General features: G+C 49.4%; 4 protein-coding genes across 5 annotated transcripts; 3 read left to right on the top strand and 1 right to left on the bottom strand.

The window, feature by feature from the left end:
* Window positions 1–217: 217 nt before the first annotated feature.
* On the top strand, window positions 218–5,299 carry tkfc (triokinase/FMN cyclase). The gene is made up of 17 exons (XM_058066058.1): window positions 218–293; window positions 1,455–1,644; window positions 1,711–1,815; window positions 1,892–2,079; window positions 2,148–2,226; window positions 2,792–2,881; window positions 2,992–3,026; window positions 3,088–3,172; window positions 3,241–3,330; window positions 3,402–3,518; window positions 3,624–3,743; window positions 4,014–4,151; window positions 4,218–4,324; window positions 4,391–4,497; window positions 4,744–4,777; window positions 4,847–4,939; window positions 5,082–5,299. The coding sequence occupies exons 1-17, from the start codon at window positions 288–290 to the stop codon at window positions 5,238–5,240; spliced, it is 1,743 nt and encodes a 580-aa protein (XP_057922041.1). The 5' UTR covers window positions 218–287; the 3' UTR covers window positions 5,241–5,299.
* Window positions 5,300–5,459: 160 nt separating this feature from the next.
* Window positions 5,460–9,665, top strand: LOC131124996 (E3 ubiquitin-protein ligase TRIM39). 2 transcript variants are annotated; one of them, XM_058066057.1, is made up of 15 exons: window positions 5,460–5,646; window positions 5,705–5,799; window positions 6,269–6,410; window positions 6,485–6,734; window positions 6,797–7,008; window positions 7,076–7,180; window positions 7,261–7,356; window positions 7,425–7,658; window positions 7,729–7,876; window positions 8,014–8,061; window positions 8,168–8,194; window positions 8,279–8,343; window positions 8,416–8,526; window positions 8,586–8,704; window positions 9,102–9,665. In XM_058066057.1, the coding sequence occupies exons 3-15, from the start codon at window positions 6,270–6,272 to the stop codon at window positions 9,349–9,351; spliced, it is 1,806 nt and encodes a 601-aa protein (XP_057922040.1). In that variant the 5' UTR covers window positions 5,460–5,646; window positions 5,705–5,799; window position 6,269; the 3' UTR covers window positions 9,352–9,665. The 2 variants fall into 2 exon arrangements, with proteins under 2 accessions (XP_057922040.1, XP_057922039.1); XM_058066056.1 differs by lacking the exon at window positions 5,705–5,799.
* Window positions 9,666–9,961: 296 nt separating this feature from the next.
* On the bottom strand, window positions 9,962–12,196 carry cmasa (cytidine monophosphate N-acetylneuraminic acid synthetase a). The gene is made up of 8 exons (XM_058066061.1): window positions 11,875–12,196; window positions 11,605–11,747; window positions 11,374–11,529; window positions 11,159–11,295; window positions 10,993–11,087; window positions 10,762–10,933; window positions 10,515–10,680; window positions 9,962–10,423 (listed from the first exon to the last, which is right to left on the bottom strand). The coding sequence occupies exons 1-8, from the start codon at window positions 12,096–12,098 to the stop codon at window positions 10,215–10,217; spliced, it is 1,302 nt and encodes a 433-aa protein (XP_057922044.1). The 5' UTR covers window positions 12,099–12,196; the 3' UTR covers window positions 9,962–10,214.
* Window positions 12,197–13,220: 1,024 nt separating this feature from the next.
* ovol1a (ovo-like zinc finger 1a) lies at window positions 13,221–16,790 on the top strand. The gene is made up of 5 exons (XM_058067758.1): window positions 13,221–13,548; window positions 15,153–15,382; window positions 15,755–15,922; window positions 16,093–16,237; window positions 16,311–16,790. Exons 1-5 carry the CDS (start codon window positions 13,449–13,451, stop codon window positions 16,652–16,654), a joined length of 987 nt encoding a protein of 328 aa, XP_057923741.1. The 5' UTR covers window positions 13,221–13,448; the 3' UTR covers window positions 16,655–16,790.
* The last annotated feature ends 458 nt before the right edge of the window (window positions 16,791–17,248 follow it).

Below are 17,248 nucleotides of genomic sequence, written 5' to 3'. Positions count from 1 at the left end.
GAAAACTTAAACAATTTAATTCGGTGGTAGCCACAACTTGTGACGTCGACTAATGTCAACCACAACTGAATTATCATGCTTTCAACTCAATAAATCTCACCGGGGTCAAAATTCAAATGTAAGAAATTTTGACATTGCAGTTTTAAGTTAGAGAATCGTGATTTAATAGTTTAAACTTATTTGCCTCTTAACAGCTATATTTTATTTTGTTTTGAAGGGACGACATCCGGTGCTTTGGTGCTAGTTGTGACGTCACCGCTGCGAGGGAAAAGTACATCAAAGCTGTCATGGAGGTAAAAACTAAAACGGAAGACAACCAAGCACATATTAAAACACGACTGTACGGTGCCTTTACAGATACTTTCCTTCTTTTTGACTTAACGCAAATGTTGGCGATTTTAGAACGCAGAGATTTCCCTTCGGTTTCCCTCCGGAGAGATCAAAGTCCGTGTATGACAAGCTAAACAACTAGCTAGCTTAGACGTTACAATCTTAACTCACGATAATAAATATATTAAAATCTGCAAGTTTCTCAATCAGGCATTGACATTTTCATATAGGTTTTGTGTAGGATCTCATTTGACATTTGACTGGCAGTGGACCAAAGTTCCTGATCTCGGCAGTGAACCTGCACAAGCTTTCCCCCAACCATTTGTAGTATATGTCGAGAAAGTTATATATGTATTTATATTTCCAATGTGCATCTGAAGGGAATTCTAAGTAGAGCTTCAAAATGCAGAAAGAATAAATGCGAGTGAGAAAAAAAAAGTCATTTATCAACCTTGAAACTGACATCAGGTGTTCAACCAGCTGTTCAAAAGTTTAACCTCACAGCCTTTAAAAGCCAAAAGCAGTAAGACAGTCATTTTAAGCTTGTTAAAAGATCCTGAGGGTTATTGGACAATGGCCACAAAATTGTCAATTGTAAATTTCCACAAGGCCACCAAACATGGAACACTGAAAAGTAAGAAAGTTTTATTCTCTGATGAGAAAAAAATGAACCTTGACATTGCTGATGGCTTTTAACATTGCTGGCATGACAAGGAGATCCCACCTGAGATATTTTCTACATGGCACAGTGGAGGAGCCGCCATCATGATCTGAGGTGCTTTTTCCTCCAGTGGAACAATAGAGCTTCAGGTCGTGCAGGGGCGTCCAACGGCAGATGGCTATGTGGAGAAATTGCAGGGGTCATCCCTCACAACTGAAGGCCTAATGACAACGCTACAATTCACAATGCCCAACAAAGGACTTCTTGAAGAATAACATCATTATTTTTGGGCCAAATAGCCCATTTAGCCCATTTTACTGCAATTTTGCTTTCTCAAAAAATGTTTGTCTCACTCCATTATCTTCTTTTGAACCTCAACTTAAATCCTCCTTAAGATTCAACAGTATTTGAGTGTGTGCATCAATTATAATGCTTAACCATTTGTTGTTTGACTGCCGTGCAGCCCCAAAAGAAGCTGATCAACTCTGCAGAGGACTGTGTTGACGAGGCTCTTTGCGGCCTCGTCAGGGCCTCCGGTGGCCTTTCTCTGCTGCGGGGCCACCGCGTCGTTCTGCGGTCTGACCTGGACAAAGTGAGGGGCAAAGTGGCGCTGCTGGCAGGAGGCGGCTCCGGGCATGAGCCCGCGCACGGGGGTATGACCACACATGGGGGGTGAGACTGTATAAACACTTTGCAAACGTGGGGCGTGTTATGTCCAGGTTACGTGGGTGCCGGGATGTTGTCTGCAGCAGTAGCAGGAGGAGTGTTTGCGTCTCCGCCGCCCGCCAGTATCCTGGCTGCCATTATGTGCCTACACAATGCTGGTAAGATTACACTTTCATCTGTACAGGTAAATCGTCGGACACAGCTGAAGTTTGTAATGAGTTTGTGGGTCCCCAGGAGCGTCTGGGGTCCTTGTCATCGTGAAGAACTACACCGGAGACCGCCTCAACTTTGGATTGGCCACAGAGCAGGCGAGCAACCGCGGCGTGGCTGTCAATATGGTTATCATTGCTGATGACTGCGCCTTCGCCTGCCCAAGCAAGGCCGGGAGGAGGGGCTTATGCGGCACAGTTCTCATTCACAAGGTGAAACACAAGGATAAACATAACAGAAAAATCAACAGATCGAGGATGGAAGGAAACTTTCCCCTTAGCTGGCAGGTGCCTTAGCCGAGAAAGGCTGCTCGTTGGACCACATTGTTGCCATGGTGACGGAGGTGTTAAAGGGCACAGGTGAGGCCCCGTTGCTATCAAACACGGGGTACCTGTGGGGATTGAAAAGCCTTTTTGGCTGCTTTAATGTTCTAGGTCAGGGGTCAGCAACCCGCGGCTCCAGAGCCGCATGTGGCTCTCCAGCCTCTTTGTTGCGGCTCCCTTTGCAATGCTTGAATATTTTTTAGCACCCGTGTGGTGAAAATGCACGTCTTTGTTATGAGTTTACAAAAATCCAACTTTGTGTGAGACCATGAATGCATCCTGACTGAGTTCTGACTGGTGACTGAATGAGCATGAAGCGAAATGAGAAGGGAAATGAGTAATACTTTGAGTTATTAATTATTATTAATGAGTTATTTGACGATTCTAAAAAATAAATTAGAGCTCATTTAAAAACAAAAGTTTATCTCCAGTACTAGCAAGAGTACTCCAACTCGTCTTTTTTTTTTCCCTCCAATGTTGTTTTAAACATACAACGTTTTGCGGCTCCAGGCTATTTTTCTTTAGTGGGCAAGTGGGTGAAATGGCTCTTTTCATAGTAAAGGTTGCCGACCCCTGTTCTAGGTACTGTGTTGTGTTTCAGGTACACTGGGAGTCAGTGTGTCTTCCTGCAGCGTTCCCGGATGTCAGCCTTCCTTTGAGCTTCCTCCAGGGGAGATGGAGATCGGCCTGGGTGAGAATGGAGGAGGAACTCTTTCACTACAAACGTCCACGTGTTTACCGCTTGTGAGGCACGATCAGCGTACAGAACAACCAAACTTGTTTGTTGTCCATCTCATGCAGGAATCCATGGAGAGCCTGGTGTCAAAAGGTCAAAGGTATGTCCACAGCTTGATTTGTATTTGTGATTTGTAAATTCACAAATGAATCTTGAATCAGGTGGAGTCTGCAGACGAGGTGGTGTCAGCCATGATTGATCACATGACAAACACAGAGAGTCAGTCTTGCCTGCGCCTGAGGACAGGTAGCCTCCCTCAGTTTACAGTTTGGTGATTTGTTGAAAAGTGATGTGCACGCTCCTCTCTGACATAGGCGACCAGGTGATTGTGTGCGTGAACAATCTGGGAGCGCTGTCCCGTCTGGAGATGGCGGTGGTGACGAGGGCTGCCATCATCTGTCTCGGTAACGACACATCATTCATGTGACTAGCATGTCAGTAAACATGTTGTGCTCAGTCGTTGCTATTGTTACAGAGAACCGTGGCATGGTAGTGGCCAGGGTGATGTCTGGGTCCTTCATGACGTCCCTGGAGATGGCTGGAATGTCGTTGACCCTGATGACAGCCAGCCCAGAAATACTAACACTCTTTGGTAAGAATTTGCTCTTTGAAATCACTAATCTAGGATGCTGGCATGAAGCTAAGCTAAATTCAAACAGCAGTCGAAGTGAGCTCGTATGAATCTAATCCACTGTAGATGCCAAGACCAGCGCCCCTGCCTGGCCAAATCTCAGCACTGCGTGTGTGAGTGGACGCAACCATTTCATGGACCCCCCTAGTGTACCCGCAGCAGCACGTGGCGACGCACAGCCTGAAGGTTTATTCATCCTGCACTACACACACATTGTGTACATTTAGGAGCCTCAAGTCATGCTGTGTTGTAAATATGACACGGCCGAGCCTGATGTATTGTTGGGTGCAGCTAGGGGGCAGCGTGGTCTTGACCCTTCGTTCATCTAGAACCGGGTGCAGCAACCCGCAGCTCCGGAGCCCTTTACTGAGCTCAACACCGAAGAAGGGGAAATGTGCATTTTTGAAAAGAATGTGAAATATCCGACTCACTAAAGGCTGCTGACCCCTGTGCTAGGACCACACAGTCCTGTGCTGCGTGCCGTGTTGCAGAGGGTTTGTTCCACACTTTTGGAAAAACAGGAGGAGCTTAACTCTTTGGACCGTGCTTCCGGGGACGGCGACTGCGGGAATACTCATGCGCAGGCGGCGAGAGGTAACAACACAAAGCAGCAGACGACACAAAAGATATACAAAGACACTGACAAAAACACTCACTCAGCCATTCAGGTGTGGCTCCAGAGTCATGTGGTCCCCGGTTGCCCCGGGCAACTGTTATCCGCCCTTGCTAAATTGGTGCAAGAGGGGATGGGCGGGTCTTCGGGAGCAGTAAGTGCTACACTTTGCTTATTGACTTCACAGATTTTGCATACGCTCACTCGTCACACGTCTCAGTTGTACAGCTTGTTCCTCACGGCAGCGGCCGGTCACATGATCGAGGGGCGGAACAATGCTGCAGCATGGACCAGCGCAATGCATGCTGGGACACAGGCCATGAGAAGGTGGATCTTTATCGCTAATCTATGTGATATTGTTTCATGACCATTCAGTCTGAAGTCTTCCATTATACTGTAGACCGGGTGTCCGGGCCTCAGTCTATTTGTGGCCAACAAGTCGCTGAACACACGTTATGTTTTAGAATGAAGTTAAGTCAAAATAAATAAAAAGTAAAGAATATAAGTTGCCCCGCACACTTCCTAAAAGTATGGACACCCCTGCTTGTTCTAAAACTTCCATGACACCAACAGATATGGCGGTGCTGATCCAGGGGACAGAACCATGGTGAGTAACCTCAGGTCCAAACCAACTTGCAATGTTTCTTGTACTCACCAAACCGCAACCTCCTTTTAGTTGGACGCTCTGTGCCCTGCGGTCGACGAGCTGATGAAACTAAAAACAGCGCCTCCTGGTGGTGAGATGGCTGTGCTGCAAGCTGCTGTGCAGGTGCAGTAAAACAACCTGGACCTGTTTTGTGGTTTTGGTCTTCTGTTTGTGATTGCGCAAGTTTGAAAGCCTAAAAAAGAAACATGCTGTTGCCGGTTCATTTGATTCCCTAACGGTCTTTTCCTTTGTACTCCGTGCTCAGAGAGCTGCCGCTGGTGCTGAATCCACCCGGAGCCTGGCAGCCAAGGCTGGCCGAGCGAGCTATATCGCCTCAGAGAGACTCACCCTGCCCGACCCTGGGGCCAAGGCCGTCGTCGCCATTTTGAGCGCTGTGTATGAGGCACTTGAGGAACAGTGGTAGTAGAAATAGGAAAAGTTAAGAATGACCTTTGTGGAACAAATAAAGTTGTGGAGACATGATTTGATTCCCCTGTTCATGGCCCACATCCAGCACCACTTGGACACCCGTTGATGCTAAATGTTGATACAGGACGCTGCAGCAAAGAACAAGCAAGCCAAAAGATGTTTTGGCCAAGTGGGTTTCATTGTTTTTGTGTGCATGGTTCTCCTCCTCAACCAGTCCGGCCACATTGAGCGGGAAGCAGACTCCAGTGGGCGTGGTGTGAGACGAAAATCGCAAGCCTCGCACACCCTGGTTCTTCAGTGAGCGACGAGCAGAGGAACAACGACACTAGTGAGCGCCACCAGGATACAAACGTCATCCCTGACGCCCATTTGGCTGCCTGAGACCACCCGTTCAAAATAAGGTACCGGTTTCCACACAAACTGAAGAATATAAAAATTAAATGACAAAAACTTTATTAGGCCACAAAGGAAAAACAACTGATCTTGAAGTTCAAGTTGAGGCAAACTTGAGGGACAAGTTGTTGTCAAAGGAATGTGTCGTTCACACCAGAAAGGTAATTATCCTATATGACAGCGTGGACTTCCTCCAAGTCAGTATTTGTTCCACTTTCCACTAAGTCTGTAAATACACTATACCTGGTGAGTTGGCGACTTTTCCAAAGTCTTTAGGAAAGCCAGCCATGTGGTAAATGACCTGACTATTGATTAGGATTTACATGCTAACCAACAACAACACATAAAAACTCCCACAACTTTGTACAGAATGTCATTGTGATAAAATCTTGCCTCGCTTCATTCCTAAAATGTTAATCCTAATCAGATTTGTGTCAACGTGTTATATAATGTTTCTATTTGCATCCTTTTTCTATACTGTTTCTGAACTGCACCAGGGGGGCCTGGCCCACTTTTTCAGACGCTCTAAATTAATGCAAGCATATTTTTGGAATATGTTTGTGATAGCATCAGTTAGCTGCTTGCTAAGAGCTTATTTTAATATTATTATGGCGTCCTGTCTTTTTGCAGGATGTCTTCATATGGTAGTTTCCTGTCCAGTGAGCAGTTCCAGTGTTCCATCTGCTTGGATGTCTTCAATAACCCGTCTTCCACACCATGCGGGCACAGCTTCTGTGTTGCCTGCATCAACCAATACTGGGACAAAGCCAAGGTGGGTTCCTTGCCCCCTACGCCCCCTACCCCCTCCATCACGCTCACGCGTCCTCATCAGTTCTTCCTCTGCAGGTGTGTCAATGTCCGCTGTGTAAAAGGACCTTCCAGAAGCGTCCGGACCTTCAGATCAACCGGACGCTGCGTGAGATCACAGAGCAGTTCAGATCTATATCTGTGGGTGGCGGAGGTGGAGGGGGGCCGGTGAGAGAGAAGAAGGCAGGGCGAGTACGAGAGGGCGCCATGTCCGACGCTTTATTCAGTGAACTGACCAAAAAGCTTCCACGGCCTCAGGCCAACACATCACTGACCAGTGAGGAACCAGGTGAGTGGCCGTCCAACCGGTCTGTGCGTCTGCTCCCTGACAAAGTCACCTCTTGCTCTCAGGTGAGCCCATCGCCTCAACCCCCCAAGTCACAACCCCTATGGCGTCTTCCGTCCCCAACCAAAGTCCAATCTCTGTGGTGGGGGGCATCGGTGGACCACCTCCAGCTCCTTCCCTTTTGTCCCAGCCGTCGGGCCGAAGAAGATTCACCGTGAGCGGGGCAGCCAGCAGCCATCACATTCCCATCTGCCAGATCCACCAAAGGGGCATCCTGGTAGTGGACATCTCTTTAGCTCCACATGTTCACAGTTGGAACGTTCTCATTTCCATTTTGCTCTCAGATCTTCTGTCGGACCGATGGTGAGTGCATCTGTCCCAACTGCGAGGCTGAGGAGCATTGTGGTCACGACACGGTGACAGTGGAAGCTGCATGGACGGACAAGCAGGTGGGAAAGCCAAACACGGATGTTCGGCAGCACTGTACAGTGCGGCGCTCATCCCATGTATGGCGTGTGCACGTGTCCAGGCCCAGCTCAAGGAGACGGAGCAGCACATTCAGGAGATGATCACACAAAGACTGCGGAAGATCGAAGAGATCCGAACATCAGTAGCAGACCTGGGGGTGAGTCAGCACGCTGGAGTATTCCCTGGATTTGGGAGGCTTGTTGGGAATGTTGTGTCTGGTACCAGCTGGCAGTGGAGCGGGAGACGGCGGCCAGTGTGTGCATGTTCTCTGAGCTGGTGGCAGCCATCGAGCGCTCGCAGGCGGAGCTAATTGACGCCATGGAGGTCAAACGGAGTGCATCCCAGCAGCTGGCAGATTCCATGATTCGGCAGCTGGAGCTGGAAGTGGAGGATCTCAAACAGCGGGAGAGCGCGCTTGCCAAACTGTCTGCCTCGGACGACCACATACACGGCATCAAAGTGGGTGGCATCAAAATGATTATTGACTTGTCGTATTCCTCTGCTCGAATCGGCTGCATGTCGTTCCCAGAATTTCCCGGTGGTCTGCAGCCCTCTGCCTGACAAAGACTGGTCTAATGTGTCGCTGACATTTGACCTGGGGACGAGCGCCATCTACAAATCGCTAGCGGCTCAGGTGGAGAAGTTCCAGGAGCGGCTGAGGAGCGTAACAGAGACAGGTGCCCTCTAGTGGCGTGATGGAGAACAAGTCTGTGTTTCGAATGGAATACTTCCATCACTGTACTTCAATATGTACACTGTTATTGACACATAGTCTTTGTCATAGTCTCCTTCACGCTGTGTTCTCCCTCTGCAGGTTTCATTGCCTCACCGCAGGAAGCCAGTCCAACACGCCCACTGCCCAGTGAGTGGGACACACACACACACACACACACACACACACACACACACACACAGGTTTACTTGTTAGATGTGGTGCGTTCCTGACAGGTATGTGTGATTGTCTACAGGGATGAGGAGAGTGCAGGAGTATGCAGGTATGACCCATTGATAACAACCAGGTGACCCTGACCAAGATACATGATGATGATGATGATGATGATGCTGTCCAATTCCTTTAGTGGATGTGACTCTGGACTGCAACACGGCCCATCCCAGACTGATCCTGTCAGACGACATGAAGAGCGTAAGACTTTGTTCTTGTCGGCATGTTCATGGTGTTTACGTGCCGAGTGCTTATTTGATCTCGCCTGGACAGGTAAGGTGCGGCGAGCGCCACCAGCTGCTTCCAGACAACATGGAGAGGTTTGACAGAGTGGTCTGCGTCTTGGGGAGGGAGGCCATCACCTCCGGGCGACACTACTGGGAGGTGAGTGAAGGAGTTGGGGTGATGCAGGTGGTTAGTTGTTGACGTGTCCTGATTGACAGGTGCTGGTGGGTGGCAAGACTGACTGGGACCTGGGGGTCGCCAGACAATCCATCAACAGGAAGGGCAAGATTGAGGTCACGCCAAGTAATGGATACTGGTTCCTCAGCCTGAGAGACAAGTGAGTCCAAATCTATGTGTACCGTAAGTTTACAAGAGCCAGCTATCTTCGGGTGACTGGTGGCCAGCCAATCACAGGGCCCATATAGACAAACAACCATTCACACTCACATTCATACCTATGGACCATTTGGAGTCGCCATTTAAGCTGGCATTTTTTTGGAATGTGGGAAGAAACCGGAGTCCCCGGAGAAAACCCACGTATGCACGGGGAGAACATGCAAACTCCACACAGAGATGCACAAGGGTGGAATCGAACTCTGGTCTCCTAGCTATGCGGCCTGCACGCTAACCACTCATTCGCCGTGCAGCCTAAAGGGACTTTACTCCATTAAAATTGAAGACCCCTGGTTTAAGAATATGTTGAGCCTAATGGACAGCTTTCTCCTCCAAACCAGGAACAAGTACGCCTTCCGCACCGAGCCCTCCACAGACGTCCACCTCAACCTTCGGCCCAACAAGATTGGAATATTTGTGGATTTTGACAGAGGACAGGTTTCCTTCTACAACGTGGACTGTAAAATCCACATCTACACTTTCAACGACACCTTCACTGAGTGCATCTTCCCCTTCTTCAGCCCCTGCACCAACAAGTCAGGAAAGAACGACGGCCCACTTATCATCACGCCGGTCGACAAGTCGGACTGACGGGTTTTCTTCCTTCCGCTTCAAATTATTCTTCAACTGGTGTCCTGATGCCATGAAAACTAACCTCTCGGACCCTGGCCTTGAGGTGGCCATCTTGCTACGACATCAGAGGTTTCCCAAAGTGCAGCCCAAGGCTTGTTTTTATTGATCTGTGGCACATTGTAGAAATTAAACATACACCCCCCCACAAAAAAGATCAAAAGTGTAATGTAGCGAGGAAAAGGTGGAATGTTGATACTAATAATGAATACTTTATCACCTATAGTTTTGTCTTTATATGTTTTTTTAAATAAAATATATGAAAATGGCCCCCACATTCTGTCACTTCCATATGTGGCCCTCGCTCAAAAATGTAAGGCACTCCTGGTCTACATGGCTGATCTTGGTATTAAAGAGGACACTTTGCTGCAGATGGGAAAATGTATAAGAGTAAATGAAGCTACTTGTTTAGAGTTTTAGCATGTGTATACTGATACAGGTGTTGTGTAGCGGTTACTATAGTAACACAAATGTAACTACTCTGCCCCCTAGCCTGGGGTCCAGCCCTTTAAAAAGGTGAATATGTCTACATTTCAAGGAGTGAAATAATTCACGCAGCAACAAGTGGCACCAAATGTCAGCATTTATTGTAGAAATCTTTGGGAAGACAAACATGGAAAACTAAAAATCAGGATTGATTTTGATTTTGAAGAATGAGCATAACTTAACTAGCATCATCATGTCGTGTATGATCACCTAGCTCCAAAGGACAAAGCCACATCCAATCAAATGCGTCTGCACAAATCTTAATGTTTGGTCACACAAATCTTCAAAAGACAAACAGTAAGTGCAAATGAACTTGTTTCATGTTCCGGTTTGAGGTTCTACTGTGAATTGATGCGGTCCTGCCTCATCTGAGACTTGGCCTTTTCCTTCTGAAGCAGAACATGCTCTGCGAACTCCCTGACCGCGCCGTTTCCGGCCAGGCAGTGACACGTGTACTTGGAGGCGTTGACAGCCACCGTGGGGGCATCGGCGGGGACAGCGCTCAACCCAGCCAGGTTGAGACAGTCCACATCTGGCTTGTCGTTACCTGACAAGTCAACACATTGGAGGTGAGGACAACACGGAATAAGGAGGCCAAGGTGGCTTCTTGTCATTGGTGGACAAGGGCAGCGTCATACCCATGTATGCCACATCCTTCCAAATCAGCTTCCTGGACTCCAGCATGGATGTCAAGTCAGGAAGAGGCTCTTCTCCCACTTCCATCACGCGGCACCCCGTTCTCTTGGCCAGTCTATCGGCCAACGTCTGCGCCAGCGGGTCCTTGTGAGACGTCAACAGCACCACCTGCAGGCGAGCGGGTAAAAGGCGCTCTCAAGTTGGGAAGCCATGAGCCGGCTCCGTGTGAGGTGTTCAAAAGCCGCCAACCTCCACTTCCTCTCGCTGCAGCATGCGAATGGAAGCCGTGTCTCTGCTGCTGATGGACATCATCTCCTCCCCGGCTACAGAAAGGTAGATCTTGCCGTCTGTCAAACATCCCGATACGTTGCAAAACATCAGGCGAACCACCTCTGGTGTTCCCCGGCCGAAGTAACCGTACCTACGACACAGTGAAAATTACGAGACAGTCACACGGAAAAAATAACTCGTGTTTGAAACCTGAGGACTCTCTGCTCTGCCACAGGCCAGTCGATGTCCACGTCAATGTCCACGCTGTACTCTGGAAGCATCTCGTAGTAGGACACCTTGCCACCCTGCACATCAACAAGGTCAAGTGTGGCGTCCCGCAGGGTTTTCCCTCACACTTCCTGGCATGAATGCTCACCTGCAGGAGGTTCTGGTTCATGATGAGCTCTTTGGTGGTGAAGTAAAGAGAGCCGTTCTCACACAGCTCTCCATCCCAGTCCTGACGCCGAGGACGGTTAGCCGGGTCGAGGTTCAACGCTTTGGTTAAGTCGCAAGCTGAAAGGAGATCAAGTCGGGTTTTGAGAAAACACAAATCCCACACACACCACAGCTCACGCTCGTCTGTCCACCTACAGCCCTTCTTGACCTCCTGCCAGCGGAACTGGTGCCTGCGGACCACCGAGAAGACCGAGTCAAAGCCATGCAGCGTGATTAACTCCAAGGCCTCCTTCACGTGGAACGGGTGGAGGCAGGGGGACGTGGCCTGGATGTTACACACGATGTCCACGTCTGCAGGGAGACAAACAAAGCAGGTGTGTGTGATAGGTTCCTGCGCTCACACACGCCTAACGTGTGGGTGCGTACGCGGATTGAGTCTGATAAACTCCTGGATGGTTTCCAGCGACGACGAAGAGTCGCGCGAGACTTGGGGGCTGCGGCGGTGCACCTTGGCGCCCCAGGCGAGGGCCACCTGCTCGATCCTGTCGTGGTCTGTCGACACCCACACGCTGTGTACACAGGATGGACGTTCTAGCCACAGTTAAACCGCTTATACTATTCTATACTATTCTTTTCTACCTGACGCAGGACGTCAACAAACGTCATTTCCTGTTTGTAGAGGAAGTCGATATGTACCTGTCAAACACGTTGGAGTCCACAGCAGCTCTCAGCACCCATCCAATAAGCGGCACCCCGGCTAGCTTCTTGATGTTCTTCAGGGGGATGCCTTTACTTCCGCCCCTCGCCAGGATGACAGCGGCGATGTGTCTCTTGCCGTCCGCTCTGCTTTGCTTACCGCCGGCTTCCTCTGCGTTCTGCTCGCCGTTATCGCCGAACATACATCTCTTCCGAGAGGACATGGCGGCGGTCTGCTTGGTTTAGGATGGCTTGAAGCGACTCCAGCTCGGTGAGCAGGACTTGAGCCCTGGACGCTTCCGGGTTGTCCTCTTCTCTTGTTTTTACTGCAGCACGTCTGTCATAACAATACTCACTGGCGCCACCTGGCGGCCAAACCAGGATCGCCTACAATCGTTTCAGTCTCAAAATGTCAACATGACAAAAAGTACATTCTGTAGTGTTTTATTTCAGCTAATTCACGTCCGTTTCAATGAAATAAACTATATGCTGTTAATAGAAACATATAAATGTGTCAGCAACATTACTGTTACGTTAAAAACACACAGGTATGCTACCTGACCAGTTCCTCTCATCACTGAGGAATCCAGGCCGCTTAAAAAGCCGGTGGACCCACAAGAGATACATAAAAAAAACAAAATCAGAAAAGTGAAGGCTTAAATGAAATCACCAAGCAAAAAGTTAATTAGTTAATGGAATGGAACATGTTCTACTTTTGCTTTTATCGTCATACGAAAGAAGGCCAGAGGTCACTGATGAGATGTTGCGATGACAAAGGAAGAGTGAGCTGCTGCTCCAAGTCATTGGACCGCCCGGGCAGCATACCACACTCCCTGAACCCCCCTCTGCTCATCAACAGCCTCGCCTAGATGACACTTGTTGATTTTCATATGCAAACACTGATGCAGAATTTGACATTAGGCTACCTTTAAAAACATATAGAACATGAATATATTATAACATGTATATGACAAACTTCTTATTATATACATCCTTGTGTGCCCCCGGTTCCACTAGTCGCCAGGTAATAAAATGCCATAGTCATGCTTTTTTCTTCATATAGACAAATATTACACATACATTATACATGCCAGTTTTTTTAATTTAATTGATAAAAATGTACTAATAATAAATGATACATACAATTATTCAACACAAATGAATTGCATTGTAAAAAATGACTGTGTGAGGAGCTCAGGCAGTCAGAGATGATGACATGTGCCCTCCATGTTTTCAGACTGACAAAGGTAGGAAACCGGTCTAGCAGGTAAACCGAGGCTCAGCCCAGTCTCCCTTCTCCTTATTGTCACCGTTATTTCTCAGGCGCATGCGCGTTTGCGCCAGTTTCCTGTTCTTAAATGAGTACCTGTGCCACTGCTCGACCCACCTGTGTGCGTGTGTCTTGTTTGCGTGTGAGCGTCCGTGTGTGTTTTCGCGAGCGTTCGTCCCTCTCAGGCGTGGACTAACGGATCCTTCCTCAGGTGGACTCCCGCTACTCGCACCCTTCGGCGGAGGGAGAAGCTCAGGTGAGCCTTGAGGACGACCAGGGACCAGGCGCCGAGTTCCAGGCCAACATGCCCCGAGCCTTCCTCGTGAAAAAGGCTAACGTTTCGCCGGGAAAGCGGAACTGGAGCGAAGTCCCGGACGACGAACGAGGAGACGTCTACATCCCAGGTGAGTTCACGTACCTGCCGGAACATTCCTACTGGGGGCGGGGAGGTGGTCCCGATCTTTGAGTGTAACGGGGCCGAATAACGGGAAGGGCAGCGGGGCGTGAGGAGGCCAAATAGCTCCTGTTGCCTTCAAACATCAACACTTTTTTTCAACATTTCAAACTTAGCGTGGTCTTATTTCTCTTTTCTTGTGACCTTCGATCATCTCCGTGTGCTGCCTTGTCGTCCTTGCCCCCCCCCACACACACATTGCACTACTATTAATTTAACTGAAATGAGTGCCCCCACCCCACCCCACCCCTCACACACAGACTGCATTAATGTAAGGGCGTGCACCCCACCCCACCCCACCCCACCTCCCTGCAAGAGAACAATTGGCATTGTTGCCAAGAGACATCAGGATCAGATAACACATAACGGACTACACCACCCCCCCATCCTAGCTGACCCCCGTGACACCCCCATCACTTTTGTGACATTATCCTCCTGCAACAAGCAGCGTTTTCCTTATTACGGAGGGGACTTCCTGCGCTTGAAGGCTGGGTGACAACGGTCTCCTGGTGTGTGGTATGTGCCGTTACTTGCTGTACCTGCCTGACCTGTGCCAGGATCTTCACCAAGTGTCTTCTCATCAACGCTTCATGACACTCGCGGTCCTTTCCGACCTTCTTTCCATCACAAAAGCGCCACAAAACTGCGGCTGAGTTTCACCCACACTTTTAGTGCCACCTGGTCAGGTGACGTGCAAGGCTAACCATGCTAAGCTAACCTCACTTGCATTCCAGAAGCAGTGCTGCCTCTAGAGGGCTAAGTGTGTAACGACAACACGTCATGAGGTTGTTTTGACAGTTAATCTGTGTCTTATTTACGCCGCCGCGTCCTCCGAGCACTGCCGGGTTAATGTTTATCGGACTGGAGTACTAGTAACGGACCCCGGAGACGCCTTTGGCAAACACACACCTATATGCACACAGGCCCATGTGAAAGTATGAGGTTGCGTTTCCAGAAACAAGTCAAGTCAGGTTTTTCTCTTCTCTCTCACTTATGGAAGCCCCTCCCCTCTCCCCCCCCCTGTCTCACCGCGGCACCTTCCCCACACACAAGCACACACACGCACACACACGCACACACGGCTCATTCATTGGCGAAAGGGGGAGGGCTGAGCAAACAATAAGATGAGATTAAATGTCCAGCCTGCAGCAGTCGCCATGGAAACTATCACCAAAGTCGGACTAATTAACAAAGATGTTTAAAAAGACGTTGAAATGTCCAGCAGCACCCGTGCCCCCCCCTACCCCCCCACCTCAATGAATGCAGAGCTGACCAGATCGGAAGTCAGTGACCTCATACCACCTGAAGAACCTAAACACATCAGTCACATGACCTGTTTGTGTGCATCTTCCTGGTTAACACGAGTGCTGCCCTGCATGGAGTACACACGCTCAGACGCACTGGGCTGGTGCTGCAGGCCTGTCTGGTCTAACTGGTCCCAACATGCTGTGTGTGTGTGTGTGTGTGTGTGTGTGTGTGTGTGCGTGTGTGAGCATGTGGTGTACATGTAAAAATATAAACTAAAGCGGATGAAATCCCCACCCACTCCCACAGTAACCATCTTCCCCTCGTCCATCCTGATGATGGAGGATGAAGCCAGTCCGGCTGAGGCGGCGCCGCTCTGCCTGACCAAGCAGTCTGCCCCCGAGTGCCTCTCGCATGCCCAGCTGCCATCCTGCACGGTGCTGGGTCGCCCGCAGAGCCCGGCGCCGATGGCGGATGAGAGTTCAGAGGTCAGCATCAGGTCACAGGGAAGCTCATCGTTTGTCCGCTCCAAAATGAAGGTGAGGAACGTTCGACGAGGCTGTGTCTCACATGGAATACTTCCATCAGTACGGTGTACTGTGTGTTTACCCCCCCCCCCCCACACTGTACAATCAGTCATAATGAATTTGTAATGTGTGTGCCTGCTTCAAAAGAGGCGGAAATTGTTTTTGTTTGCTAGTCCCTCCCCTTCCACTACGCAGTCAAGATGGCTATTGGTCAATGTCCATTACTGTGCACTCAGCATTTTGCATGTACTTTTGATGTACTTGAAAGGAGAAACCCGAAAGACTAAGTAGAAGTACGGAAGTACGTCAAGTGAGATCCAGCCTGTAATTGGTCAGCCGCAGAGTTGGTGCAGGAAGTCAAGCTTCTTTGTTTCTGTTTGTCAGGTGACGACTGGCGAATTGCCTCACGATCCTCTTCCTACATCGCCATCCCTGACAGTGCCGCACGCCACGCTGATGTCCATTGCCATGACGACGGCCCCCACTCCCATTAAATTCAGCTCCTCTGTGATCCGGTCGTCAAGCGGGCTGACGCCGCCGTTTGTTTGTCAGGTGAAGGAACATTCAAATCACTGCAACGCTTTTAAACACGGACGGCTAGCTGACTTTCTTGATGGACTGAATGTTGCAATGCAAGATTTTGGCCACTAGGGCGGTGATATTTCAATGGCAGATTCTAGAACGTTGCAGTGTTCAATGTGTGTTTGTCGTACTCTATGCAGATTTGCCAGAAGACATTCCAGTACCAGCGGATGTTAAACAGACACATGAAGTGTCACAACGAGACCAAGCGTCACCTATGCAGCTTCTGCGGCAAAGGATTCAACGACACCTTTGACCTGAAGAGACACGTGCGCACGCACACAGGTACGCGGCACTGACTCGCTCGTGGTCCGCCGCCATTTAGGCCGATGGCGCTGATGTTTCTATTTTTGTGCAGGAGTGCGGCCGTACAAGTGCGAGCTGTGCGACAAGGCCTTCACGCAGCGCTGCTCGTTGGAGTCACACATGAAGAAGATCCACAGCGTCACGCTCAAGTACGCCTATAAGGAGCGCCGCAACAAGCTGTACGTGTGCGAGGAGTGCGGCCACACGGCAGCGACACAGGATGAGCTCTTACTGCACCTCCACTCGCTGCACCCTGACAGCACCCTCTTGAAGGGGAAGGGAGGCCGGCGAGTTGGGAGCTCAGGAGCACCGGGATTGATGGGAGAACTGGAATCCACACCGGGTTCACCACAAGGGGCGGATAGTGACGACACAACAGGATCATCCGGCCAGTGAAAAAAGGGAAAACCTTACTGACTTGTACGTGGGATTGTGATGGGACTGCTAACCTGCTTTTCTTGCTTTTACTGCATGGTGGCCTTCTGTAAAGCAAAATAGGACGTGGCTATTCATTGGTTCATTAAAAGGAGTAATATATCACACTGCAGTGATTTCTCTCATGTTTACGTTCAAAGTTGTGCATGGGATCATGTGACACGGTAGTGACTGCACCCTCCTTTCAAGCTTTCCCCCAAAGAAGTGGCTTTGGCAGGGCGAGGTCGGATTCCTGGCCTCTGTCAGGTCTTGTCGGAGGAATCTAGCAAACGCCTACTTAGCTGGAGGGGATGTGCAGGCCGAGTGAGATGACAGCACAATAACGGTCTGGTAATTTGACTTAACACAAGCTAGAAGATCACAGCTTCACAATCACACCTGTATGCCTGAGAAGGAACCCCTCTTCCCGGCAGATCCTGAGGGGTTCCCACAACAGTTGAGAGAGATATAGCTACCCACGGCTTATGACCATCGTTTTGGATGTGATCCTGCCCCAAGTTAGGTCCCGTGTGGAACACAAATCAACATTAAAATATATTTTATTTCATGTGAATT

Source organism: Doryrhamphus excisus, chromosome 3 (genome assembly GCF_030265055.1).
Source record: "Doryrhamphus excisus isolate RoL2022-K1 chromosome 3, RoL_Dexc_1.0, whole genome shotgun sequence".
In the NCBI taxonomy this organism is placed as follows: Eukaryota; Metazoa; Chordata; class Actinopteri; order Syngnathiformes; family Syngnathidae; genus Doryrhamphus; species Doryrhamphus excisus.
Note: the sequence above shows the minus strand (reverse complement) of the source record. Positions and strands in the feature narration are given on the sequence as shown.